General features: G+C 45.7%; 2 protein-coding genes across 6 annotated transcripts in view; both read left to right on the top strand.

Moving 5' to 3' along the window:
* Positions 1-3,894, top strand: part of IPO9 (importin 9) — a 39,047-nt gene extending 35,153 nt beyond the window's left edge. The window contains exons 21-24 of one of the 4 annotated variants that reach the window (XM_042015954.1): positions 246-365; positions 1,254-1,355; positions 2,146-2,222; positions 2,826-3,894. In XM_042015954.1, the coding sequence (XP_041871888.1) occupies positions 246-365; positions 1,254-1,355; positions 2,146-2,222; positions 2,826-2,936 (410 nt within the window). In that variant the 3' untranslated portion in view covers positions 2,937-3,894. The other 3 variants (XM_042015956.1, XM_042015955.1, XM_042015957.1) reach the window with 3 other exon arrangements.
* A 2,427-nt stretch (positions 3,895-6,321) lies between these two features.
* The window catches only part of LZTR1 (leucine zipper like transcription regulator 1), a 44,770-nt gene continuing 25,068 nt past the window's right edge, over positions 6,322-26,023 (top strand). Inside the window, exons 1-9 of one of the 2 annotated variants that reach the window (XM_042015939.1) lie at positions 6,322-6,531; positions 6,603-6,665; positions 7,034-7,090; positions 7,708-7,787; positions 8,143-8,251; positions 9,904-9,987; positions 11,446-11,503; positions 12,087-12,226; positions 12,404-12,605. In XM_042015939.1, coding sequence (XP_041871873.1) covers positions 6,356-6,531; positions 6,603-6,665; positions 7,034-7,090; positions 7,708-7,787; positions 8,143-8,251; positions 9,904-9,987; positions 11,446-11,503; positions 12,087-12,226; positions 12,404-12,605 — 969 coding nt within the window. In that variant the 5' untranslated portion in view covers positions 6,322-6,355. The remainder of the gene's footprint in view (positions 6,532-6,602; positions 6,666-7,033; positions 7,091-7,707; positions 7,788-8,142; positions 8,252-9,903; positions 9,988-11,445; positions 11,504-12,086; positions 12,227-12,403; positions 12,606-26,023) is intronic. The other variant, XM_042015938.1, reaches the window with a different exon arrangement.

Raw genomic sequence — 26,023 nt, 5'->3', positions numbered from 1 at the left:
CACACATTTCTTGAGCTGTGAAGATTTTCCCCCTGCCCCCTCTTCGCTCTGAATATGCAAGGTTGATATTGCATTGAGATCTTTGGGACTGCAGCTCTGACAGTATATGGAAAAAAGGTTTGGGGGTTTTGTCAGTTTTCCTCTCAACCTCCCTAACAAAAAGAAACCCACCCCGACAAAAAAAGGGCCTGTTTTGTAACTTTTAATTTAAAGCAGCATGAATATATGTATTTTTTCTCTTACAGATCCTGAACGCTGGACAAACATTCCTTTGTTAGTAAAAATCTTAAAATTAATAATAAATGAACTCTCTAATGCAATGGAAGCAAATGCATCTAGACAGACAACTGCAGATTGGAGCCAAGGTAAAATGCTGGGTTTGGTTTTTCTCTTTGCATGGCTTAAATCTACTTAATCTTCTCTTGAGAAGCATTTGTGGTATAAGAACTTTGTGACAGTAAATCATGTACCTGTAACTACAAAGGCTTGAATAGTGATCCAGAGGATAAGCTCATAGAATCACAGAATCCCAGAATCCCAGGCTGGTTTGGGTTGGAAAGGACCTTAAAGCTCATCCTCTTCCACCCCCTGCCATGGCAGGGACACCTTTCCCTATCCCAGGCTGCTCCAAGCCCCGTCCAACCTGGCCTTGGACACTGCCAGGGATCCAGGGGCAGCACCAGCTTCTCTGGGCACCCTGTGCCAGGGCCTCTCCACCCTCACAGGGAAGAATTCCTTCCCAATATCCCATTTACCCCTGCCCTCTGACAGTGGGAAGCCATTCCTCTTTGTCCAAAGTCCCTCTCCAGATCTTGTTTTGTTGTACCGTTCATCATTAGCACAACATCTCTTCCTTCCCTGTGCTGTATTGTAAGTGCTACCAATCTCTTCCAGGTAAAAATAAATAAAATGGGAGAATGAAAGATCAGTCAGTGTTGTGTATCTGTAGACCTGAAAATTCTTTTGGGCTAGTTTGGAAGATGGGATCTGACTATGTGCCAATAAAATTACCCTTTCGTGGTGTATCTGGTTTGCCTTTCTTCCTACTTCAAGTATCCCTTCTTGTTGTAGCCTTTGCTTGGCTCCAGTTCTGGAATCACTCTAAAAGATTAAGGAAGTTTGTAGGTCTTTTCTCTTTGTTCACCCACATATGCAGGGATGTGTTTGCCTACAAACTCCAGTCCCCTACAGAGTGATCACAGACTGGACCTCTTGGATTTGGATAATTTCTAGAAATTTTGTTTTCTAAACAGATGATTCAAATGATATGTGGGAGGATCAGGAAGAAGATGAGGATGAAGATGAAGGCTTAGCAGGACAGTTCTTATCAGACATTCTTTCCACAAACAAGTATGGTGAGTAACAGCTTGAAAGTCCTTGTTCAAAGCAATAATCAAGTAGGTGACATCCTAGTCAAAGTTTCCTTCCCTTGCCAGCAGCAAAACAAAGGCTGCAGGCACGGGGAAGGAATTCTGCTCTGGGATTGTGAATAAGGACCTTCTGGAGAAGCCATGGCTTTGAGTAACATGGTGATTAAATTGCTGCATTATAAATAACATCACCTGGGAGTTCACATGCTGCCCAGGCTTCACATTTCTGGGAGGTTCCTGCAGGTATTTCTTCTAAAGAGAAAATTGCTGCTCAAAGGTGTAGGTGTGACCCTGGCGTGATGGTGTCCTGGGGATGGGTGAGCTCGTTTGTGGAGAGCCCTTGAGGAGCAAGTGCTGCATAAAGAGATGAGCGGGTGCATCGTCTCTCAGTTTCATGTAGCCTCAGAATGGAGAACTTCACAGGGAAACAGCGAGGGACGCTGCTCACATTAGCTCAGAACTGGCAAAGTGTCACCCTCACATGGGATTAAGGCAGAAGATCCTGGTGCATGGAATTCCCAAACCTGCCTGTGAGTGTCCAATGTGTGCTTGGCTCACCTGCGTGTTCCTCGAGCCTCCACTGACCCTGGTTCTGGGGTTCAGTGGTTTCTATCACGTTACCTAAAGGACTGAATATTCTGAACACAATTTTTTTTTCCCCAGCAGTGCTGAAACTATTTACTTTTGGATCCTTGGGTTTCAGTAGTCTAATAGAAAACTTCCTGAGATATTCTGCTCTTTTTGATGTTAAAACCTGCTGATTTGCCTCTGACAGATGAAGATTACTATGAAGATGATGAAGAGGATGATCCAGATGCATTAAAGGACCCTCTTTACCAAATAGATCTCCAGGTGATGCTCTAGAATGAGGGGTTTTATCAGATTCCAATCATTCTCTATAAACTTTAGTTTTTTTAATGTTGTACTTTAACAAATATGTACGCACTGGAAACACCAGTTATTGATTGTCATCCAGAAGGCACTCAGTTAATTGAAATTACTTTGGAAAAGGCCGAGTGTCCCAAGAATTTCTGGAGCTATTTTTCCTTATGATTAATATCTATAACTTGGAAATACGAATAAACAAAGCTCTTTGAGCAGAGGGAGATGAGACTTTTCTACCTGTGAGCTTCACAGCTACTGGAAGAAGTCAGGAGTAGCTTGGAGAGTGAACATGACTTGGAGATGCTCCTAGCCAGTCAGCCCCTCTGTTATACTTTGTTCCTGCTTTTCCCACCACCTGCAGCTGTTGATGGGCCCTTCCCTCTGCTCCCACCCTTCTTCCTCTGCTCCAGCCCTTCCCTCTTGTTCCACTCCTCCTCCTGCATCGCTCCTTTCTGTTCCCTTCAATCCCGGGGTCTTACTTGGTGCATGTTGGGATATCTCTCCTGACACATGGAAGCAGCAGGATTTCCCAGGAGGGTGGTGCTGACAGGGTGTTTCTGTCCCTCCCAGGCCTATCTCACCGACTTCCTGTGCCAGTTTGCACAGCAGCCCTGCTATGCCATGTTCTCTGACCACCTCAATGACAACGAGAAGCGAGTGCTGCAGGCCATCGGGATATAGACCCACTCCAGAGACCACACCTGCCATATCTGAACAATAGGTTATTTTTGGCTAATTCCACGTTTTATGATTGGACATAAAACATTTTCCAGTGTCTGCCTGCCTGTTCCAGGTCGACAATGGCCTCGTTGTATTGAGCCTCATCTTAACACACATCTGCTAAGGGAAGGAATCCTGAGAAAGCAGCAAGGACATTGCACATTGGTCTCACCATAGGAGCACTTTCATTTTCCACAGTAACTTTCCAGGAAGTTCTTAAAGATAAAAAATAATGTGTCCTTAATATTTTTAAAAGGAAACTGTCTCTACCTGTGAAGAGGCACTTAACTGAGTTTCCCACAGCACAGTCGGACAGAGAAAGTACCTGGGTCACTTACGGATTGCTTGAGAAGTGGGAAAGTTGTTCCTCCTGGCTGTTGTTCCTCCTCACGTAACACAGGGTAAATATCTTGATCCTACAACGTGACTTCTTTTATAGAACCACAGACTCTTTTCAGAGCTACCTGGATGGGATGGAGCCAGTTCACAGGAGTTTGGAGGGGAAGCTGACACAATAAACCTGAGTGCATATCTTCTTTCCTGGTGTGGACGGGGCACTGTCGCTCACATCTCCCACGGGAGCGGTTCTTGACTAACACTTGTGTGTGCACATGCTCAGAGGAAGCCACCACTTAAATTTCTGTTCCTGTGGCATGTGGCTACGAAAGACTGGTTTTCTGGAACACAAGGAGCCACAATTTTTAGGGGAAAATAAAACTGATTGTATTTAACATATTTGCTCCATGACAGCCACTCTGAAGTCCTTTGCTTTTTTCACACTCCTGTGTGTATTTTTATAGAGTGGTAAAATAACATTTGCAAATTGATTTCCCCATGAGAACAGTGTGATGTATCTCACAACACCTCTCTGCCTTTGGTTCCCTTTTGGGGAAAATGAAAATAAAACTATTAAAATGTACATTGGTATGCTTCTTATAAAACAGATTTAAAAGGAACTTGTGCTTGTTTCCAGAAGTCCCTTTTTAAAGACATATTTCTCCTTAGGACTCATTCTGTACGTGCTGCCAGAGGATGTTTGGGTGTTTCATGGGAGTCACCTGACAGAAAGGGAGTCCTGTGCTGTATGTATCTGCTGCTTAAAACAACAGGCTGAGCCATTACAGTTTCCTTTTAAGAAAGGCACTTGCTGTTCCTTTGTGGAATAATTTGCTTCTACGTTGTATCAAAACCTCTGTAACCTGGAGTCCTTCTGTATCTCACTGGTCTCCTGTACCCAAGAATGGGCAGAGCTAGAGGGGAACCCCCATCCCCTGCAGACTCCTCTGAGCTGTTCTCAATATTTTGTGTGCCTAACTATGAGAAGCAGGGTTTGAAGCCTGATTTTTATGTGTCTAATAAGGTACGAGCTCTTCCCATGCCGTTGAGTCTCAGTGTCTTTCTTCCCTGCGGATTCTCTGGTCTATGAGAATATCTGATTAAACAGGGTGCCCTGACCCTCCTGTCATACAGTCCAGTAGGAGTTTTGTCCCGAGGCCTTTGTCTCTCAGCTTTCCCTGAAAGGACCAACAAGTTAAACTGAACAGTGCTGTTTTGAAAACCCACCAAGAAGTGGATGGCTGCAGTGGTGTGTCCACATGGCTGTTCAGGAAGGGTCAGGAGTGTCCTCAGAGGAATTGGTCCCATTGCTGGGAAGAGGCAGGACCAGCTCTTTTTGCTGTCTGTGAGTAGCAAAGGCTCAAACCCAACCATCCATACCTGGAGAAAAGTGAATGCCAAACACTGAGGTGTGTTCAGGGTGGCGAGAGTAAGCAGCACGTTGAAGGCTGGTTAGCCTGGGCTCACAGAGGTGCTGGTGGGGTTTGTGTGCTCTCCAGTGAGAGCTGGAACTGGCGTCCTGTGCCTCGGGGAGCTTTTGCCAGGTCAGAAGGTGGATTTAAACAAGACCATGAAAAATGAGGCTGACATTAGTACTGGCACTGAACTGAGACATCTAAGGGTGTCTGTGATTCTGAGTTCCAAAAGGTGGATGAGTCAGTTCCAAAAGCTGGAGCTCATCAATGTTTTAGGTAAAAAATGCTTTGATTTGCAGCTATCAGTGGTTTTTTGGGGAGTGTGAGAAGGGAAGGATGGGGGCATAAGTGACACTGTCTCTACGTGTAAAGATACGCTTACCTGAGTTTCCCACAACACAGTCGGACAGAAAAAAGGCACTGGGTCCCTTACAGATTGCTTGAGAAGTGGGAAGGTTGTTCCTCTTGGCTGAACTGGTGCTCTGCACTCTCCCTCCTGCACCCTCAGCGCAGGTGCAGCCTGAGCTGGCCGGGCATGGTGCTGCTGCATGGCAGCTGAAGCTTGGGACCAGCCCTGGAGGGGCAGGACTGGCACAGGGATGTCGTGGTTGTGCAGCAACTATTGCCAGCAACCTCACCGTGTGCAGGGTGGTCTTGGCAAGAAATACTCTGACTCAAGCAATCCCTAGGAAGAGGCTGGATAGGATTGTGAGAGAATGCACGAGGGAGATGGTTTGAGGGACCTCAGAGGAGTCCTTCTGGTGCTCATGACTTCATTGCTTTTCTGCTTTCCCACTGTCATCTTTCCTAACAAAATTCTGAAGGCTCCATTATGTGTCTTTATACAAAGGATTGTGTTTGCTTCAGGAATTGTGCTGAAAAACCTCTGACCAGTAACACAGTGATTGCTCAGGATGGAAACTGCTGGACTCTGTGAAGCAGCATCTGAGGTGTGGTTTTGAGGTGCAGCACCATTTGTGTTGTCGGCTGTTGCGAAGAAACTAAACTAATAGTCATAGAGGTGACTGACACCATGGTAGGAAACATAAACTAAGGAAAAGCAAAGGGTGGGCTGCAGGCGACTGCACAGCCGAGGGCAATGCCACTGCTGCGTTGGTGCCTGGCGCACATATCCTGCTCAGGACTCGTCTATGGGGATGAACTGGCCGTGTTTGCTCACTGAGTGTTCTCCGGAGAGTAGCACGAAGCTCCGACTCCACGGGCCGTGTTCAACCAGCGAACCGCCCAGCTCGGACCCTGGAGTGAGACTTTATGCATATTCATGAGTATTGTTCTCTTTGGGGGTGAGGTTTTTTTTAATTAACAAATGAAACTCTTGTAACGTAGAACCCCGCCTGGCTTCCCTGTCTTTACCGGGGCAGCCCCGGTACCTGCTCGGCCCCCGCCGCGGCCTCGAACGCGGCACTTTGGGCTCCGCAGCGGCGTTTCCCCCCCCCCCCCCGCGGGGCATGCGGGGGGCTGTAGTCCACGGGTTGTCAGCCGTCAGGCTGACGCCCCGGGCGCGGTGCACGCCGGGAGTTGTGGTTTGGTGGCGCGGCCGCAGGCGCGCCGGAAGGCGGGCGCGCGGGGCACGCTGGGAGCTGTAGTCCGGCGGGGCAGGCGTGGGCCATGGCGGCGGCCGCAGCCCCAGCGGGCGGCGCGGGGCGCTCGAAGGTGGCCCCGAGCGTGGACTTCGACCACAGCTGCTCGGACAGCGTCGAATACCTCACCCTCAACTTCGGGCCCTTCGAGACCGTGCACCGCTGGCGCCGCCTCCCGCCCTGCGACGAGTTCGTGGGGGCCCGGTGAGCTGGGAAGCGGACGGGATGGTGGGAGGGGGGTCCCGGCGCCGCTGACCTGTCCGTGCTGCCCGCAGGCGCAGCAAACACACCGTGGTGGCTTATCGGGATGCGATCTACGTGTTCGGAGGGGACAACGGGTAAGGGGAGCCGGGAACGGGGGGAGCAGGGCCGGGGTTGAGGGGAGGTGGGTGTGAGGGGAGCAGGGTGTGAGGGCTGCGGGGTGTGAGGGGAGCGGGGTGTGAAGGGAGATGGATGTGAGGGGAGCTGGGTGTGAAGGGAGCGGGGTGTGAGGGGAGATGGATGTGAGGGGAGCTGGGTGTGAAGGGAGCGGGGTGTGAGGGGAGATGGATGTGAGGGGAGCTGGGTGTGAAGGGAGATGGATGTGAGGGGAGCTGGGTGTGAGGGGAGCAGGGTGTGAGGGGAGCAGGGCTGAAGGTCCGTGGCCGCCTCTGTCCGGCCCCCGGCCCGGCTCAGCCGCCTCTCCCGTCCCATTTCTTCCCCGCAGGAAGACGATGCTGAACGATCTGCTGCGCTTCGACGTGAAGGACTGCTCGTGGTGCAGGTGGGCAGCGCGGCCCCTCGCCGTCCCTGGGCGCTGGCAGGGCCGGGACACGCCGCGGCTTCCCTCAGCACCTCGGGCTGGGTGTAAAAGTTTGTGGCTCTACCCGAGTACCCGAGGGGAATTGTCACCTCCGCCCAGCTCTGTCACAGCTGCTCCCTGCCAGCCTGCTGTGCGCTGGGCCATCGGGGGTTATCAATCCTGGCCGAGGGGAGCCCGGGCAGCGCAGCGAGGGAGAGGACCGGGGTCGCTTCTGTTCCTGCACCCTGTGGGAGGGCAGAAGGACTGGGTGTGCTGCACCCCTCGGGCCAGGGAAGGTGCCAAGGGAGGCTCACACCTTTCTTGGCTCCTTTGCTCTGCACTGGGCAGTCTGTCGTATCTCATCTGTGCCTCACTTTTCTGTTCTGCCAAATAGATTTCAGCAGCAGCATGTTTGTAACCGTTTATGCTGTATCGCTGTTTCATAAAATCTTAGTGCAATCAAGAATCCAAAACCAGTGAAACAGTAAGGAACAAAAGAGTAACTTCTAACAGTTGTTTCTTTTCTGAGTCTGCACAGTAGCTCTGAGTGCCCAAAGCACGCCCAGGGTGTTTGACTGCTGCTGTTGTAACTTGTGCAGGGCTTTCACGACGGGGACGCCGCCGGCACCACGGTACCACCACTCCGCCGTGGTCTACGGGAGCAGCATGTTCGTGTTTGGTAAGGCAACAGCAGGTTGTGCTGGGAGTGGTAGATGTGCTGCTGTACTGGTTTGAAAAAAGAATGAGAGATCTTTAGGAAGTGTCAAAGATCTCATTCAGTAGCAAATCCAGTATTTTTCATGGCTGACTGTGATTTCAACTTTAGCTTGGAAATATTTTGCTGTTTTTTTTAAAATAAAGAAGACTTGAAGCTCATTAGCATAGTGATTCTTTAGGAGAAGGAGTGGAGGAGAAGTCTCCTGTAGTAGTCCATTAGCCAAACACTCTATGCAATCTAAAGTTTCTCCTAATGCAATGCCTGGGAGCGTGTGTGCTCCATTGCTTGGGAGTCTAATGGAACTCTTGTTGTCCAGGTGGTTATACTGGAGATATCTATTCCAATTCCAACCTGAAGAATAAAAACGACCTCTTTGAGTATAAGTTTGCAACGGGGCAGTGGACAGAGTGGAAGACTGAGGGAAGGTAAGAGCTGGTGTCATTGCCTCACGCTTTGGGGGAGTGAGGGTAGCTTGGCATCATTTCACATGGCACAGTCAGACTCTAGTTACAGTGCCGATGTTAGGGCTGCAGCATGATTGCTGCTCTGCTTTCTCAGTTAAAGTTTTTGGTTCTATAGGAGTTTTTTTGGAAGGCCTCCATTCCAGAGTGCACCACAATGGAAATTTGTCCAAAATCCACTCTTCATGTTTCAGGTCCATGACTGAAGGGGTGAGAGCAAAGGGAGTTTGGTTTTTTCCTGAATTGTTTCAGTTTCAAGGATAGCTTGGAAATTGTTAATCCTGTGTGAACATGGGCTCCTGAGATTCAATGTTCCAAGGAAAATCAAAATCACTAACACATTGCTTCCTAAAGTTGACTTTGTGCACATTTCAGAATGCCATTCCTGACACTGATTGTGATCCAACTACTTTGTGTTTTTTGCAAGGGCCTGGACGGGATAAGGGGGAACGGCCTCATACTGCCAGAGGGCAGGGTTAGATGGGATATTGGGAAGGAATTCTTCCCTGTGAGGGTGGGCAGGCCCTGGCACAGGGTGCCCAGAGCAGCTGTGGCTGCCCCTGAATCCCTGGAAGTGTCCAAGGCCAGGCTGGATGGGGCTTGGCGCAGCCTGGGACAGTGGAAGGTGTCCCTGCCCAGGGCAGGGGTTGGAACAGGATGGACTTTAAGGTCCCTTCTACCCCAAACATTTTACAGTTCTGTGTTTACCACTCCCCAGTAAGCGTCACGTGGTGTCTTTACCATAGTCCTTTACACAGTTGAAGTTTCTGAAATGCTGATTTCAGTGGAGAGAGGGAAGGGAACATTTGTTATTGTGATTTGTGGAGAGGGATGAGGAATGTGAAGTCCACTCTTGTGTTACTGTTGCTCGCCTCTGATGAGCACATTATATTTCAGAACATAGACCATATTAGTAATTTCTCCTTCTGGTTAATTCTGGTAACTTGGAACATTTTGGAGAGTAATTCTTACTCAGTTTACAAACTCACATTTTGCTTGTTGTTCCCCAGAGTTACAGTGTTCATGCTTAAAATGACCTCTGACAAACCAACAGATGCCTTGTGGCATCACAGGTTTGTTCAACCTGGCTGATTTAGTTAAAAAAACAAGATTATGGAAGAGAAATCGTGGGTTTGATCTTTCATTGTGGGCACTACATCTTGGGAACAACCTTGAATGATCCCAAATGAGTATCCTGAGCTCTGTCCTGGTCTCATTTCTGTGTTTCACCTGCTTAGTTCATGGGAATACGTGTGGGGTGTTCATAGCAAGACTTGATTCCCACCTTGCTCTACCAATGGTGCTATGAATTTTCCCATTATTTAACTACTTTCTGCAAAATACTGTAAGAGTATTTGAGTCCTGGCAAGGAATTAGTTGGAATTTTTTTCTTTATTTCTTCCTGTCTGCATTAAGGTGACTTCTCTCCATTGAAGGCAGCAGAGTGCAAAACTAACACTTCAGAGGCTTACTCAGTGTTTGGAGGGTGCATGGCAGAAGCAATTTTGTGTAGGGAACTTTCTTCTTCCTACATGTGCATTTTAGCTCTTAGATCCATCTACAGCCCCTCTGCAGCTGCAGAGGAAAGATTTTTGTCTGCATTTTCTTCCTTGCAGGTTGCCAGTGGCCAGGTCAGCTCACGGTGCAACAGTGTACAGTGACAAGCTGTGGATCTTTGCTGGATATGATGGCAACGCACGGTATGGGGCAGTATCACCCACTCCTTGACTGCTTTTGTGAAATCCCAGCCCCTCAGTTTCCACCTCTGTAGAGATACTTCCATATTCCAAGGGATTTAAACACTCGGCTGAAGTTTTGCAAACCCAGTCTGTTGTTGAGCATTGCACTTTTGCAATTCACTGGTTTGTGTTCAAATAAGTATGTGCTTAAAACCTAGAGATGTAGTTACTCAGAGTAGCTGTGGATGTGTAATTTGACAGTGTGCTTGGTTGTCAGGATGCAAAATGATCTTTGGAATTTGGCAAATGCGCATTTCTTCAAAGATTCCCGGCACAGGCCAGCTGATGTTGCTGGAGACTTAGAGAGCAAAGCCTGGATTTGCTGTGAAATCATCTGACAGAACTAAGAGCAACGTGTCAGTTTTTTCTCAGAAATCTCTGTGAATATGTAATATTTAGGTTGAAGGGAGGTGGGAGTTTGTATGGGGAAGGACTGGAAATGAGTGGTGCTGAGATGTTAGAGAGAGCCTGGTGCTTTGTCCCACAGTAGCTCCTTGCATTTGCTGTTGGTCTGTCATGGAACAGTCAATTCTGGACATGTCATTTCTTTTCTGTCGTGATGAACTTAAGGAGTAATTTATGTTGATGTACAATATTTGCATCATGAGAGCACATGGAGATTGTCACAAATGAGGAGCTGGGTTGCCTCCTCCTCTGAGGAGGATCTTCAGAAAAGTGTCCAGCTCCACAAAGTCTTCAGGAGAACTGCTGCTAATCAGGAAAACAGATGGGATGTCTTTGTTATTTCTGGAGGAGGAATCAGTGTAAGATGCATGACTCTGTGGGATTGTTCAGTGCCAGCTTAGGGAGTCCCCCAGGGCCTTGGGTAGCTGTAAGGAAGGAGTGGGTGAGAGGAGCTGTCTACTTTATGTTAAATACGTCTAATCATGTTAAAAAATGTCATTTTGTGGAACTTGAGCCTCCAGGCAGATTTGAACAAAGGAAACATCTGTAGTTACTGTGAGTAACTTGTTCTGGGAACAGCACAGTCAGAGATGTGTCAGGTTACCTGCTTCATCCTCCTTTGTGTATTTAAGGAAGAATTCAGCCATGTAAATAATTGTTGTGGTCAGTCTCAGTACTTACCAGGGATGAGCAGAAGGACCAGGGTAATAAGTGGTATTTTGTAAAAATCCTGAAGATTAAATAGCTCAAATCCTTAAGCTCCAGGCTGAGTTGCTGTATGTAGCTGTTAACTGCAGTGTACTTGTAACTAGAAAGATGCTGAAGCAAGCTAGAGTGGGGCTGTCAAATTTAGGTATCGGACAAAAGGATTCTAATAATTGTTTTTCTGTCAGTGGAAGTAGGAGATTCTTCCTGTGCAGAAGGAATGTTGATGAAATAGTATTTCTGTCCTTTCAAGACCATTACCAGAAATTAACTGTTTCAAATCAAGCATTTTTTTGTGTTATGGCACAGATTAAATGACATGTGGACAATAGGCCTGCAGGACAGAGAGCTGACCTGCTGGGAAGAGGTAAGAAGCTTTAATGTCAACTAGCACACAGAATTCTCTTTTTTGGTTTTAATGCACAATTATTTAAAATTTCCCATGCTAGACTGCACTGCTCTTTCTCCAAAATGTGTTTTTCACCCACAGTGAAAAGAAACAGTTCAAATTTGATTTGGTCTGGGTATTTGGAAAACCAAGTGTGTATGAAAGAGTGATTTTTTTGCTTGTGAATCTGTGAAGTGAACTTGGACTTCCCATGGGGATTTGCTGTGCCCTCTCTGGAAGGGACTGCGTCCCCACTTTGACCACTGCATTCCCACTCAGACCACAGACTGGGAGCTTTGCTGGCCAGCTGACTAAAGTCCTGGTCCTTACAGTACTGGGAGCTTTAAAAAACGTGGCCTCCCAACCTTTTTATCCAGGGAAAATCAGTGTGTGCAGACACGTAAGCACAGCAGGAGTCAATTACCTGTCACCAGCTTTACAGGGCCCGTGCCATGTGCTCAGTCTGGCTGCACCTGTGTCCTGTGGCCCTGCAGCATCCTCAGCATGTGGAGTTGTGCACTGTAACAATGCATTTCTGATTTTGAACTTAATTACCTTTCAGATTGAACAAAGTGGTGAAATTCCTCCTTCCTGCTGTAATTTTCCCGTGGCGGTTTGCAAAGACAAGATGTTTGTTTTCTCTGGCCAGAGTGGAGCAAAGATTACCAATAATCTCTTCCAGTTTGAATTCAAGGAAAAGATGTAAGTGTAGACAGATAAGTTTTGCAAAATCCACATAATCCTTGAATGCTTGAGTTGAGAAATGTGGCACTTAATGGGTGCTGAGGAAGAATGCTGCGTCTCCTGGTGAAGAAGGATAGAGTTAGAAAATTTAAAAGAATTGTGAAGAAATGCCCTGTTTCCTGTTTCCTGTCGCAGCTGGACACGGATCCCCACGGAGCACCTGCTGCGGGGCTCGCCGCCCCCTCCCCAGCGGCGCTACGGGCACACGATGGTGGCCTTCGACCGGCACCTCTACGTGTTCGGGGGGGCTGCGGACAACACGCTGCCCAACGAGCTCCACTGCTACGACGTGGACTCCCAGACCTGGGAGGTCATCCAGCCCAGCCCAGACAGTGAGGTAAAACCTTCAGCTCATGTTTTTTCCTTTATGCTCCATCTTTTTTGACTCGTTTTTGCCATGGACGTGTTGTGACAAGAGCATCAGCTTTTAGCTAAATAATAGCAACTCCTTCCCACTGATGGTTAATCAGCTCAAATATTGTGGGCAGCAGTCCTTAAAAATTAGTCAGTGTTGACACATCTAAAACTTTGCTTAACACTTTTTAAAGAAATACCATGAAATGCTTTGATATGTGTTATGAGTCAATCATTTGTTCAGTCAAAAGCTGAACAATGAATTCAGTGTGTACCAGTGGTTCTTCGTTTGGCTGTGTGATGCTCTTGAAGCAGAATTCAAAACTAGATAAGGTTTGATTTGTCACCGTAATGCCCATGTGCATAAAATCTTATAAATTCTGGTTATACATAGAGGTGTGGCTGGAAAATAGTAATACAGAGGCTCAGAAAAGTCTGTTTTAACATACTTGCATTAATAAGAGATATAAATTTTAAAATGTCTGGTTTTTACATGGACATCAAAAGGCTGTAGACCACCAGTTGCCAAGGAAACACTCCAAATGAGACAATACTAAAAAAAAAAAAAAGGAACATATGAACCTGTTTCTTTTGCTACTTGCTACTCATGGCAAGGCAGCGACTTGTGTGATAAAATGTCAGTGTTTTTTCATAGCACACTCACAGATCCTGTCTGGGATCAGCTTGTATTCCAGGTAGAAGTGCCAAGGGTTCACCTGGTTTCAGTGCACATTTCAGGTCACGTTTCAGTAAGTGAGGATCATTTAATCCCAGAGTGCACAAGCAGTTGGTTCCCTGAAGCCCATACCAGCGTGTGTGGTTGCTGGCTTTGGAACAGCAGCATTCACTGTTTGTTAATGTGAACAGATTTTATCTTAAGCCATGTCAAGGTACTGCAGCTGATGGCACGGTAGGTTTAGGGTGTGAGCTGCTCTGTGGGAGGAGATGCTCCGTGTGTGTGCTGTGCACACAACTGCACAGCCTGAGGTTACACCTCAGAGAGCTGAGTGTTGGAAGACTTGGGATCAGGTGCAGAGTTACTGATTTAGCCAGCATAGGTGTGACAGGGCTCGCCCCCCCAGTGCTGTGCTGTGTGATGTGTTTGGTGTGTTTATGTGTTTGCAGACACGTCACAGCATTGGATGAGCCCACGCACACACTGCTTGTAATTAACCATGTACATGGGCCTCGTTGGGAACTGTTACTTGACCAGAGTATTTCACAGTAGCCTATTTAATGCTTTACAAAGCTGATTTATTGTCACGTGAAAGTAATAAAGCTGCATCTTCAACTTTCTAAAGCCACAGTTACCTTCAGGATTGTAGATGCTGTTCTGTTCCTGCCAGTGTTACTGTTTGATGTGTGAGGCTTCAGCAGGCATTGGTTCTTCGGGACACAAGTGCTTATTGCTTCCAGGAGCAGAACTGCTCCTGGCAGTGCTGCAAACCAGCATTATTCCCTGAGTTATCCCCTGCTAAATTTCATTTCAGATTTCAAAGCTCTTTCCTTCATCTGTCTGTAATCCAAAACAGAAGTCTGTTAGTTGCCTTTGTTGTATTTTGGAGTTTCTTTCTCTGGTACTACAGCATCTAGAGACTGATTTGGTAGAAATGGGAGGTGAAACTGAAGTGCTGTGGAAACACGTGATAGTAAATTTTCCTAAAAGACCGATTACCTGCAAAACCTGAAAGACTTTTGGTGTTTTAAGTGAATTTTAAATTATTTTGTGTCTTCTGGAGTCATAACTAGGTAATTTCTCAGAATCATTTCCCTAAAGTTTCTATGAGCTTTTGGCAAAGACTTCTAAAAATAGCAATGAATCTCTAGTACCATCCTGTTCCCTGGACACTCTAAACTTGGATTTTCCTTTTTTATCTATCTCTATGAACAAATTTATTCACATTAATTTGAAACAAAATAGAAGTCGATAAGGGCAATGCTGTCTCAGCACTTCATGGTTTCTGCTGTGTGTGAGGTGATAGTGACCTCTGTTACTGTGCAGCAGAATGACCTACCTTGACTTTTAGAGTTGGGTTTTTTCTTTCCAATGGATGGATTGTAGAGTTTACATTCTGCTTGCACTGTATTATGTGATATGATCTTAGAAATGCTGCATTACAACTTTGCTTAACTGCACTATGGCAAGGTTACTTTCTTACTCATGTGATGCATATCCTTAATTCTTTCTTCTTTTGGACATTTACCACGGAGTGGGTAAAGCCTCTGGAGTCCCAGATAAGAAGGTTTGGTGCTAAATGAGCTCTTAAGTCAGTGGTGATTTTTACAGTACTTTGCAAAAGAGATTACAGAAGAGATTTCTTATGCTGAAGGAGAGTGATTACTGCCATTCCAGTCTTGTTCTCTGAATTTAGCCAGCCCTGAGGAGCTTTTCAGGGTGATTTGGGCTTTTCTGGGAGTGATTTGGACTTTTCAGACCTATTTATGCCAGTAGGAGGAATAGGCTGTCAGATGGAGATTGTATGTCCTCTGCTACCCTGTTACGGGCAACGCAGATGGTGACAAGTCACACAGGCTGAAGAATCTTGAGGTTGTTACCTGGAAAGGGTGGCACAATTTGGGCATTAATCACAACAAAGCACAGTGAGTTCTAGGAAGGTCCTAGAGGCACTTCTTGAGCACAGACTGCAGTCATGTGTCAGGTGCTGCAGGTGCCCTGAGACAGTCTGGCATTTTCTGCATTTTGAGCAAACAGGTAGAACCTGGGAACAGGTCTGGCAATGGACCTGTTGTAGTTCTCTGCCCAGGGTGCTCAGAATTCTTGGTAGTGCCTCGCTGTGGGATGGAGGATGGGAAATGACTTAATGGGTAGAAGAGGGCAAACTGAGATGGAACAGGTCAGTACTTCAAAAATAAACCAGGAGCTCTCATTTTATGCCTTAGGATGTCTCCAAATTGAATAACAAGACATCCTTGCTGAGCTACACAATTGCAGGCTGTAGCTCCTCAAACCTATATAGAGTATGTGTACATATGTACTGTACAGAGCACACAGAGCTATTCCCCATCTTCGCTGTTAGATGATCTTCACAGCTGGGGGTTCTGCTTTTCTAAGGCAGCCACAGGAATATCTTGAGTCCTTGCCTGCCTGCATAACACTGCCAAAGCTTCCTGGCATGCTGGATTTTTTTTTTACGGGGCTACTGGAGGATTTCAAAAGCAAGAAATAGATTTTTTTGTTTGCCTCGAGTTTTTCTATTGAACTCAAAATATCCTTTACTTTCTGAAGAAGGTTGGAAGCAGCATAAGAAATCAGCAGGCAGTAAGAGGAAAAATGCCCCATGTTGCACAGTTGACAGACACATGTACACGTGGCAGTCATGGCTTGTGCTACAGAGAGGAGTGTTCTGCAGGGAATGACAGGAGCTCCAGGTCTGGCAGGGAGCACAGCCAGTTGTGGACACAGACCCACAGGATCCAAGGTGATGTTTAGAGCAGCCACTGCCTCATAGAGCAGGGTGTTAAGTCAGGAAGAAGAAAATTCTCCTTCCTCACAGTTCCTGTCATCTCCCTGTGGCTGCAGGGGCTGGTGAGTCATCCATCTCTCCTGAAGTTATGAGGGAAATCTCTAAAACTTGTTCTGGGAAACCTTTCAGTCTCACAACTAGGCCTTTCAAAGCTGAGAGCAATAAAAATTTCCAGTTTTCAAAGCTCTTAATTTTTCTTTTAATAAGCCAAAATGGAGGTTAATGTGCTGGTAACCTTCTTGGGCTTACTTGGAGGCTCAGTTTTGGAGGTTTTCAGATGGATTACAGTGACGTGGTTTGTGGGCAGCTGAGGAAGATTAAAAGGACTTAGTCATCCTCCTGGGGGTGAGTCTGCCCCAGTCTCCTTGTGCAGAGATCAGTTACCCCTCGAGGTATCTTCAGGCAAGAGAATCGTGTTACTATGTGCACAATGCCCTGAATTCCTGCAGTGAGCCCCCTAACAAGATCTGCCTCACAGGTGGGCAGAGTAGTTGTCAAGGTATCATGTTCTGCTGGGAGAGATAAAACTGAGCATTTCACAATCCAGAGAGAAGACTGACATTTTTGATGTTTATAAAAAATATGTGCTGTTCAGGCTTGCATCCTTTCTAAAAAAACTCTTTTAAAAATGTAGGAGCTTCATGCCAGTGCCCTTTGCAGGTCTGTGCTCAGTGAGCTGGAGAGAGACATCTTGAAAATGTTTGTATTTACAAGAATCTGCATATCAGAGTAACTGCAGCTAACTCTATTGCACAGCTCCATTTCTCTTTGTCAATTCTATGTTCATATCCTTTCTGAGGGGTGTTCATTATTACATCCTTTTCAGCATGTAATAATAAAACAGTATTCTCCCAGAGAAAGCAAAATGCAAATGATGTGGATGATAGGCAGAAGGAATATTTCTGTAACTCACTCACTGGTAAGGAATTGTAACAACACAGATTTAACATGACCCAATTAAGGTGGTATAAAATTGAGTAAAATAGAAAGACTTGAAATATGCTTTTTGAATGAGGAGCAGTTACTCTGTCTAAATTTTTGCCAACAACCTTGAAAGACAACAGAAAATCACAGCTTTCCTCCAATATTTACTGATTGTCCTGAGTTTTACCAATTACTGATTACATTAACAGTCCACTCAGGGATTTAGATTTCTTCCTATGGTGGGTGCAAACAGTCCATGTTTCAGTTTGGCTGTAGGATACATTTATGAACAGAGTGTGTGGTCTGGGCTTCATGGTTTCCCTTACAGCATCCCTGGAAACAATGACTTAAATTCCCAGTTCTTGTGGGGAGCTGAGAGAGCTTCTGGTGGTCTCAAATGGCTGGAAGTGCTGTGATATTCTTGGTTCTAGAAGCTGACACAGTGTAGTGTCATTAAGCAACTAAATACATGATCATTGCGTTTATTACATAGATCTTCCAGTATAACATCTCCCCATGTTGTGTTCGCAAACCAGGGAGGTTGTTCAGAGAAGAATGATTGAAGATGGGAAGTCCAGTGACCAGCTGTGAAGTGAAGTCTCTTTTAGGTGCAGGAAATTAAGTCTTCCCTGGCTTCCCTGGGGAACAGAGGGTTTTTAATCTATTAGTGAAAGATAAAACAAGATCCGGTCACTCTTCTAGTTGAAACTAGAAATATCCAGACTGAAAAAGAGGAAAACAAATGTTTACAAATTGTATAGAATGAGAGTAATTATTTATTAGAACATTTTATCAGAGTGTTTTTGGTAAAGACTTCATTACACTTAAACCAGGATTTGATATTTTCTAAAAAGAAAGTTTTCCTCAAAGAAAGTCTCAGTTTCAGTACCTCTTCACGGAAGTCTGGTAGGTTGGTTTATTCAGGAAGTCAGGTTAAGATCCCAAAAGTACTATTATGGTTATTGGATTTTTGAAAGCATGCCACATGCCAAAGAAAAACAAATGACTGGTCACTGGATTTCTGTCAGCTGTTGTCAGATTTCAATATATGATCTTTTGTGACATATTCATTGGATTTGGCTGGAGTTTGGCTTGCTCTTCAAACTGCCTCATCCTCTCTGATGAATTAATTATACATTAACATTGCTCGTTAAAGCTGCAACTGATATATACTAAAACAATTTTAAAGGAAATAACATTTACTATTATTACAACTGTAAATAAATTACAGACAGCCTCATACCCTGACCTTTGTGGTTATGCTGCCACGTGTTTGGATGTCATTGTTAATGGATTTACCTTCCTGTTTCCATTCTGTGTTCTCCAGTGAGTGTCAGATGGAAAAATCTCATTCTCAGTGTAGAGCACAATTGCAAACGATGTCTCTGTTGCGTCCCCTGTCACTTACTGTAACCAGAGCTGATATTGCAACAAGCTTTTGTTATTATGACTTTGCTTCTGTATGTGGTGATTTAGCCCAGAACCCCCCCGTGTGCTGGGCTGAGCCCCCAGCGTGGGCAGCAGGGCAGGGGGGGATTCTGCCCCTGTGCCCCCCTCAGCTGAGCCCCCACCTGCAGAGCTGCCTCCAGCCCTGGGTTCCAGCACGGGAAGGACCTGGAGCTGCTGCAGCGAGTCCAGGGGAGGCTACGGAGCTGCTCTGAGTGTGGGACTCCCTCTGCTCTGGAGCCAGGCTGGGAGAGCTGGGGGTGTTCACCTGGAGAAGAGAAGGCTCTGGGGAGAACGTAGAACCCCTTCCAGGGCCTAAAGGGGCTCCCAGAGAGCTGGAGAGGGACTTTGGATAAAGGCCTGGAGGGACAGGACAAGGGGGAATGGCTTCCAGCTGCCAGAGGGCAGGGTTAGATGGGATATTGGGAAGGAATTCTCCCTGTGAGGGTGGGGAGGCTCTGGCACAGGTTGCCCAGAGAAGCTGTGGCTGCCCCTGAATCCCTGGAAGTGTCCAAGGCCAGGTTGGATGGGGCTTGGAGCAACCTGGGACAGTGGAAGGTGTCCCCTACCCGTGGCAGGGGTTGGAACAAGATGAGCTTTAAGGTCCCTTCCCACCAAAACCATCCTGTGATTCTGTGATTTATCTGGGGTTGTAGGTTTCTGCACCGTGGTCTTCAACTTTCCATCTTCTGCTTCAGTCCATGACAGTTTCTGTATTAACAGCTCCATATGTGGAAGTGCTGCTTACAGAGGTGATCCTCTGCTTTGCATTGCTGTTAAGCTCAATAGATCATTTATGTTGACAATGTAGTTATGGCAATCTCAGTAAACACACTGTGGACAAAATATTTTTGGCTTTCTGACATTAGTGTGGTGTTGAAGGTTTCATGAGATGTTTTGAGAAGTCTCTACCAGTGGAAATCCCTAAGAACAGGCTGGATTTTGTTCTCTCAGGAACAAAGTAAGTATTGTTGACCCTGTCTGAGGCAAAGGAAACAGCCTTTGAAGAGGTCCATTCTGTGTGTCTGTGATAGAGTTTTTATTCCCTGTTTTCTTGTCTGTACCATCAGAGGGGAAAAGTAAAAGCTAAATTTCCATCTTAGATGTAAATTAAATTTCCATTGTAACAAGAGCACAGCTGAGCTCCCAGCCCTGCAGTATGTTAAGGAGCAGGAGGAAGTCTTAGAATCACAAAAGTAGGTGGGTTAGAAGGACTTCAAGGTTTCAAATCCAAGCACATGCTCAGAGCAGGTCTGGTTGGGGCAGGCTGCTCAGGGCATTGTCCATTCCATTCCATTCCATTCCAGTGTATCTCCAGGGTTAGAGATCCAGCAGCTTCTCCTGGCTTCCATCCAGTGCTTGTCCACTATCATGATCAAAGACATTTTCCTCTCACACTAAGAAAGAATTTCCTGTGCTGACTTGAGTCTATTGGCTCCTCTCTTCCCACTGGGCACCTCTCTGAAGAGCCCCTCTGACATCCCTGCACACCTGGAAGAAGGTGCCTCTTTTGCCTTCTCTTCTCTCGTGCATCCTGTGCTCCAGCCCTTGATCACAACCTTGATGTTGGGTCCCTCCACCAGACTTGTTTGTGTAGGTCAATGCCTTTCTGTACTGGGGATCCCAGAACTGGCAGAGCGCTTTAGCTGGGGACTTTATAAAAATAGTGAGTAGAGGAGGACAAGTCCCTTCCTGAGCCCACTGGCGCAGCTGAGGGGCTGCTGGCCGTGCTGCTGGAGGACGCTGCTGAGCCCTGTGCAGCTCCTTGTCCACCACATCTGTGTTCTGCAGAGTTGTGTTCTAGAAAGCCAGGCCCCAGCCTGTATCATTGCAAGGAACAACTGTCCCAGGGCCGAGACTTGGCAGAACTTCCTGAGGTGCCCAGCAGCCCATTTTCCAGCCTGGCTAAGTCCTTTGGAATATCAGCCTCCACCATTTCAACTGCTCCAGACAATTTGCTATCAAGCATAGACTTGCTGAGAATGCAGTGCCCTCTGTGACCCATGAAGCATTTTGAAGGGGATGATCAGGTTACTCGGGAAAAATTTGTCTTCGGTAAATCCTTGGTGACTGGTACCAGTCACCTCCTTCATGTGGTGGAAGTACCTTCCAGGAAGATTTTCTCCATAACTTTCTTGGGACAGCAGTGCAGTTGCCTGGTTCATGGTTAGCTGTGTTCCCAAAGTTCATACCAGGCCAGATTTTTAAAATTAATAGGTACTTTTTGGGTTATAAAGAGCACTTTGGTTACTCTTGGGTACCTGCAGTGATAAACTGGAAGAGTCCATTGCCATAATCTGAAGGGAATGACAGCCTAAGGAAAGGCCCAATAAAGGAACATCAGCCTGTGGAAAGGCTCAGTAAAATCCTTCAGCATTTCCCTGCTTTTCTTCGTTTGTAGACCTGTGTGTCTTGAAGCTCAGCCTAACATGTGTCTGTTCCAATTTTGTCTGAAAGCAGAGATTGTCTGCACCCAGCATGGGAAAACATTTTAAATCCTTAAACCTCCTTGAACTGAAAGACTATCCAAAGCTCTGTCTGTCCATCTGTTTGAGTTTGATGCTGTTGCTTGGTGTAACAGTGGGGAAACAATCTTGTGTATCAACAGCTCCCAGTCAACATCTCCCAGTAGTGGCAGCTCATTTGGACCTGTTGTAGCTTACGGTTTTCTTCCAGTTTCGGAGAAAAGTAGATTATTTTTTTACCTCTTAATTTATGTTGGTTCACCAAGTTAGTTTGTTGATGGCTTTAGGTCTTTTTATTTCATTTTGGCTTTAAGCTTTTAATGGTACTGGAGGATAGAGAGACTCACTGGTGTTCCTGGGTTGTGAAAGAAATCTGTGCACATTATTACTGGCTTTTGAGTTCAATGCAGCAGTTACCTTCTGAAATACCTGCTTATTCATAGCTGAGTGTGAGGAAAATTAACATTTACACAGTTATAAATCTGTTCTGTAGATATAAGAAGGCTTCTGAGGAGCTGAGAGTAAGAAAACTGAAACAACTGCAGAGGATTTGATTTTAGCAATGTCGTAGTATTGCCCATAATGTTGAAATTTCTATCAAGAAAAGCACTGAAACATATTAAAATGAGAGTCAGAGAGAGAAGATAAGCACTGCAAGAGCACAAGTAGTCACAGCCTGCAATAATAGCATAGCTAATGCATTCCTCACAGCCAAGAGAGTGAATCTCACTACAAGCAAGTTGGGTTTTTGTCCCTGACCCAGTTCTGCCGGCAGTGCAGAAGAGCTGGGCGAGGCCGTGGCCAGGCCCAGGCAGAGCCGGGCCCTCGCAGGGCTCTGTGTGTGCTGCCGACCTACCAGCTGAGAGAGCTTCATCCTCTTCCAGTGTGTCAGTCAGCTCTGACAAAAAGAACAGGTTGTCACTTTGGGGTGGTCCATCTGCCCTGTTTTTTCATCAAGACAAAATGTGGGAAGGCTGTCTCAGACTTGGGAATATTCCCTCTTAGCTTGTGATCTGCATTTTGCCTTCTTACAGTGAGCAAACCCCTCAGCTTCTCATCCTCATCCCTGGAAGCATCCATGGCCAGGCTGGACAGGGCTTGGAGCAACCTGGGCTAGTGGAAGGTGTCCCTGCCATGGCTGAGGGTGGAACAAGATGAGCTTTAAGGTCCCTCTCAACCTGAACCAGTCTCAGATTCTGTGATTTGTGAAGAGCCATTGGGAGGAAGAGGGCAGACAAAAAGCAATTAGTGCAAAAGATTTCATTGCTGTATGTCTCTGTCATTGCACAAACCTTGAGAAAACTACACAGCTAAAATGTTGATGGTTCAGTCACAGTGATGGACTCCAAACAAGACCACGGAGCTTTTTCTGGACTGACTCTGAGTGTTCTGGATACACAGGGATGATCTTCTGGTGCTGGTCTTCTGGGACTGCTGCTCCATGTCTGGTCTCTCATGCCTCCCATCTATACTTTTACACACTTTTGTTTTTAAACCTTTTAACCAGGTGTCCTACCCAGCAGTGGCTGAGAGAGTATCTGCCCCAGAGGAAGCTCCCACTGTGCCCTTGAGAGAACAGGGTTAAAAAAAATCTTGGGATGTATTTGGTTTAGATTTCAGCATAGCAACAGTTAAACAAGGATCTACAGCAGACTCAGAGGTAAATAAACACTTGGAAGTGAAAAAGACTTCAAAAATGGAAATCAAACTTATTCAAGGAGAGAGAGAAATTCCACCTTCATATATGCCTTTTCTTTTCTGCTCCTTTTTTTCCCCCTTGCAATTTATCATGAGCTATTTAACTTAAGCTGTAATCCAAGAACCATTTAAGCCTTGGCTCTGCATGTGCAAGTTCTAAATTGCATAGAGCAGGCTACTATTGACCCCTGAGTGGAAACGATTCATTTTACTTCTTTAACTATTTAATTTTACTTTACATTGCTTCAACTTAATTTAGTAAGGACTTCAAGCAAAGCTGAATGTGTTCCTGGTGAGGTCAAAATTTAAATCAATGAGTTTATGAAGGGGTTTGCACAGGTATTACTGAGTTTATTTTAAAATATATGTGCTCAGGCCCAGAGTTAATGCTCAGGGCTGTAATCTCACCTATTTGAATGATTGCTGGGTGCTCTGGCAGAGGGAGAGGCAACTCTAATGTACAGCTTTGGGAGTCAAATGAGAACCCTGATGAGCAGCACAGGACAAACTCCATTTGTGCTGTCTAGACAGGCTACAGTGCAAGTCTGAGCATAAGAAATGAGAGGAAAAAAAGACTTATGAAATACTTTTATTTTGAAAATGATGGCTTGAGTTATTCCAGCAGTGTGGAAGGGTGTACTGAAAGGAAAGCAAAGGTGACTGATGAGATCTGCTTTTGAAAGCAAAGATTCCAGCTTGTAAAGATGCTTAGATGCAAATCTCATTAACCTTAAATAGAGAAACCACTCCAACAGATGAAACAGGGCAATGTAGCTCAGAGAGGGGTGCCAGCCCCCATCACTGGAGGTGTCAGGATTGAATCTAGAATTTCTTCTGTCAGGCACTGTTAATAAAGTAAGGAGATCACATTGATGGAGAGGTAAGTACAGGATCTAGAGCTGACAAATGCGTTCAGATTGGCAGTGCCTCTTAGTCGGTGATTTTTAGCATTCCTGTATGCACCAGGAATGACAAAGACAAATCCCTTTGGATTCACACGGGACCATCTGGAGTTGTGCCAGCAGATGAAATTAGAATCATAGAACTACAGAACCATTAGGGTTGGAAAAGACCTTCAAGATCAGCACTGCACATTCACCACTAATCCATATCTCCAAGTGCCACGCACCTTTTGAACACTTCCAGGGATGGTGACTCTGTCACTGCCCTGAGCAGCCTGTGCCAATGCTTACAACCCTTTTTATAAGAAAATGTTTCCTAATATCCAGCCTAAACCTCCCCTGCTGCAATTTGAGCCGTTTGCTCTCATCCTTTCTGACCATCCTGGCTAGCAAAGTAGGTGGTATTTTGTAGCTTGTTCTTATAAACTCTACCTGGGGTGAGTGTATTCAGCAGCTGGATTTGGCAGCTTGGGAGGTCTCCCAGTGAAAAATTCGAGATAGGGCAAGTTCTGGGTGTCTGGTATTGGTGGATGAGGAACGTGGGGACCAGCATGTCTCTCCAGCTGTTTGTGCTCCTGACCTCTGTTAACCTTTTTTTCCCCTGAATATTTTCTTGAGGACCCAGCTCTCCTTCCTTGCACTGGAACAAAGTTCCTGTGGCCAAATCCTTGGTCCTGGCAGGGCTGACCGTTGTTCCCCATGCGGGTGGCACCAAAATGTCACCATTGCAGCGTTGTCATCTCCCTGTGGGGGTTTATGCTGGCCTGAATTCTGCTGTTCTGATTCAGTAAAACAAACACCCTGAAACTCTCAGCTGCACAATGTTTTGATGAACTGGACATGGCCTTTTCTGTTCCAGGCTGTCATTCCATGTTTTACATTTCTCTCTTTAAAAATGTGGTCTGCGTATTTAGAAAGTGAAGTTGTTTGATTGTTTAAGTTATTAGTGAGTGCAGAGCTCTGGTTCCTTGGCCAGTACCAACCATTACAAATGAAAAATCGTCATTACAGCGTTCCATAGAGATTGTTGGAGTTGAGTATGATGTGACTGGCAAGTACATCTTACATGGTTAAATATTCAGGTGGTTCATATTTGCTTTCTGGCACCAGTTGTTTCAAAGCTGTAAGGCTTTTTGATTGAAAAAAAAGTGGTTGTTAAATTCAGTGTCAGCTTTTAAAAACAAAATACTAGAGAATTTTGAGAATTATTTTAAGTAAAAGCAAAGCTAAAGTATTATTTATTTTAAAAAAAGAAAAAGGAGACTTGGAAGATGACCTGAATAAGTCTAAAGCAGGTGGGCTGCATTTGAGCTCTGCTAGAACAGTTCTTTTTGCTTGGTTTTGGTCGCAGTTAGTTGTGAGAAAGATGTTATAGTACAGCTAACACCAGCCTGCCTAGCTGTGTGGGAATGGGTCTTGGCAAGCAAACTTACCTTGGGATGGGGTTGGAGCTCCAGTAGATGAAGGTGACAGATGTATTTTTAACCCATTATAATATGGTTCATTATTTCAATCAGTACATCTTATTTAGTTAACGAGATTATTGCTAAGAACAAGCAGAGGCCATAGAAACTAGATGATATTTGACAGTAATCTCCTCCTCTTTCAGAGAGGTATGGAACTGGGTCCAGGCAGGAATGTACTAACAGATCAGTGTTACTCCATAACCCATCACAGTATTTATTAGAAAAAACTCTGAAGTTCCCTTGATAAAGTATCCATGAAACATGCTGGATACAGAAGGCATCTTGTTTATCCAGAGGAATCCAGAGGGTTTGTTATACTGGCACAGGCAAATGTGCCTTTTAAGGTGAGCAAGTCTGTGGTTTGTACATCTGAGAAAAACACCCACGTCCTAGTTACTGACTGGGGGGTTGTCTCCTTAAAAGCCGTAGTTTGAGGAAAAGAGCAAGTCATGGAAAGTGTGGTGAGTAACAGGCTAAATGAGGCTGTTGTGTGATGCTGTGGTGAGAGGGGTGAGTTGGTGGGAATGGGAGCTGCCAGTCAGCATGGTTTCCTGGAAAATCTGCCTCTCCAGATAAACATAATCTTGTTTCATGTTTGAGTTTACTTGAGTGGTGTCTATAAATATGTACAAGAAGCAAAGATTTCTTATACCAGAGGGCTTTTTATTTTGTAGGCAAAGATTTAATGAGATTTACTGCCTGGAAGACAAAACAAGCCTGATCAAACTCGGGGGAAAAAAAGAAGTTTCACCACTTGAAGCCTTTCTGTGAGCTCTCAGTGAGATGTGCTGATGTGTTCACACACCTTTGTGTAGCCTCAGAAGAAATGAGTGAAAACGCTGTGGTCTGTCCTCTGCAGGAGGGTCACGGTGGCTTTGGCTTGCAGTGACTCTTCCCTCTTCAAAAATCACCCGATGCTGCAGCTCCGAGGTGGAGTGTGTTTCAGGGATGGTGTGATCCCTCAGCCCTATAAATAGCTGCAGTGTGGGGGGCTTTACTTTCTGTGGAGCTGGCA

Source organism: Corvus kubaryi, unplaced genomic scaffold (assembly GCF_017639235.1).
Source record: "Corvus kubaryi isolate FWS band 111438036 unplaced genomic scaffold, C.kubaryi_AGA036_p1.0 split3-37355, whole genome shotgun sequence".
Lineage (NCBI taxonomy): Eukaryota > Metazoa > Chordata > Aves > Passeriformes > Corvidae > Corvus > Corvus kubaryi.
The sequence above is the reverse complement of the archived record's forward strand: the minus strand, read 5'-3'. Positions and strand labels throughout refer to the sequence as shown.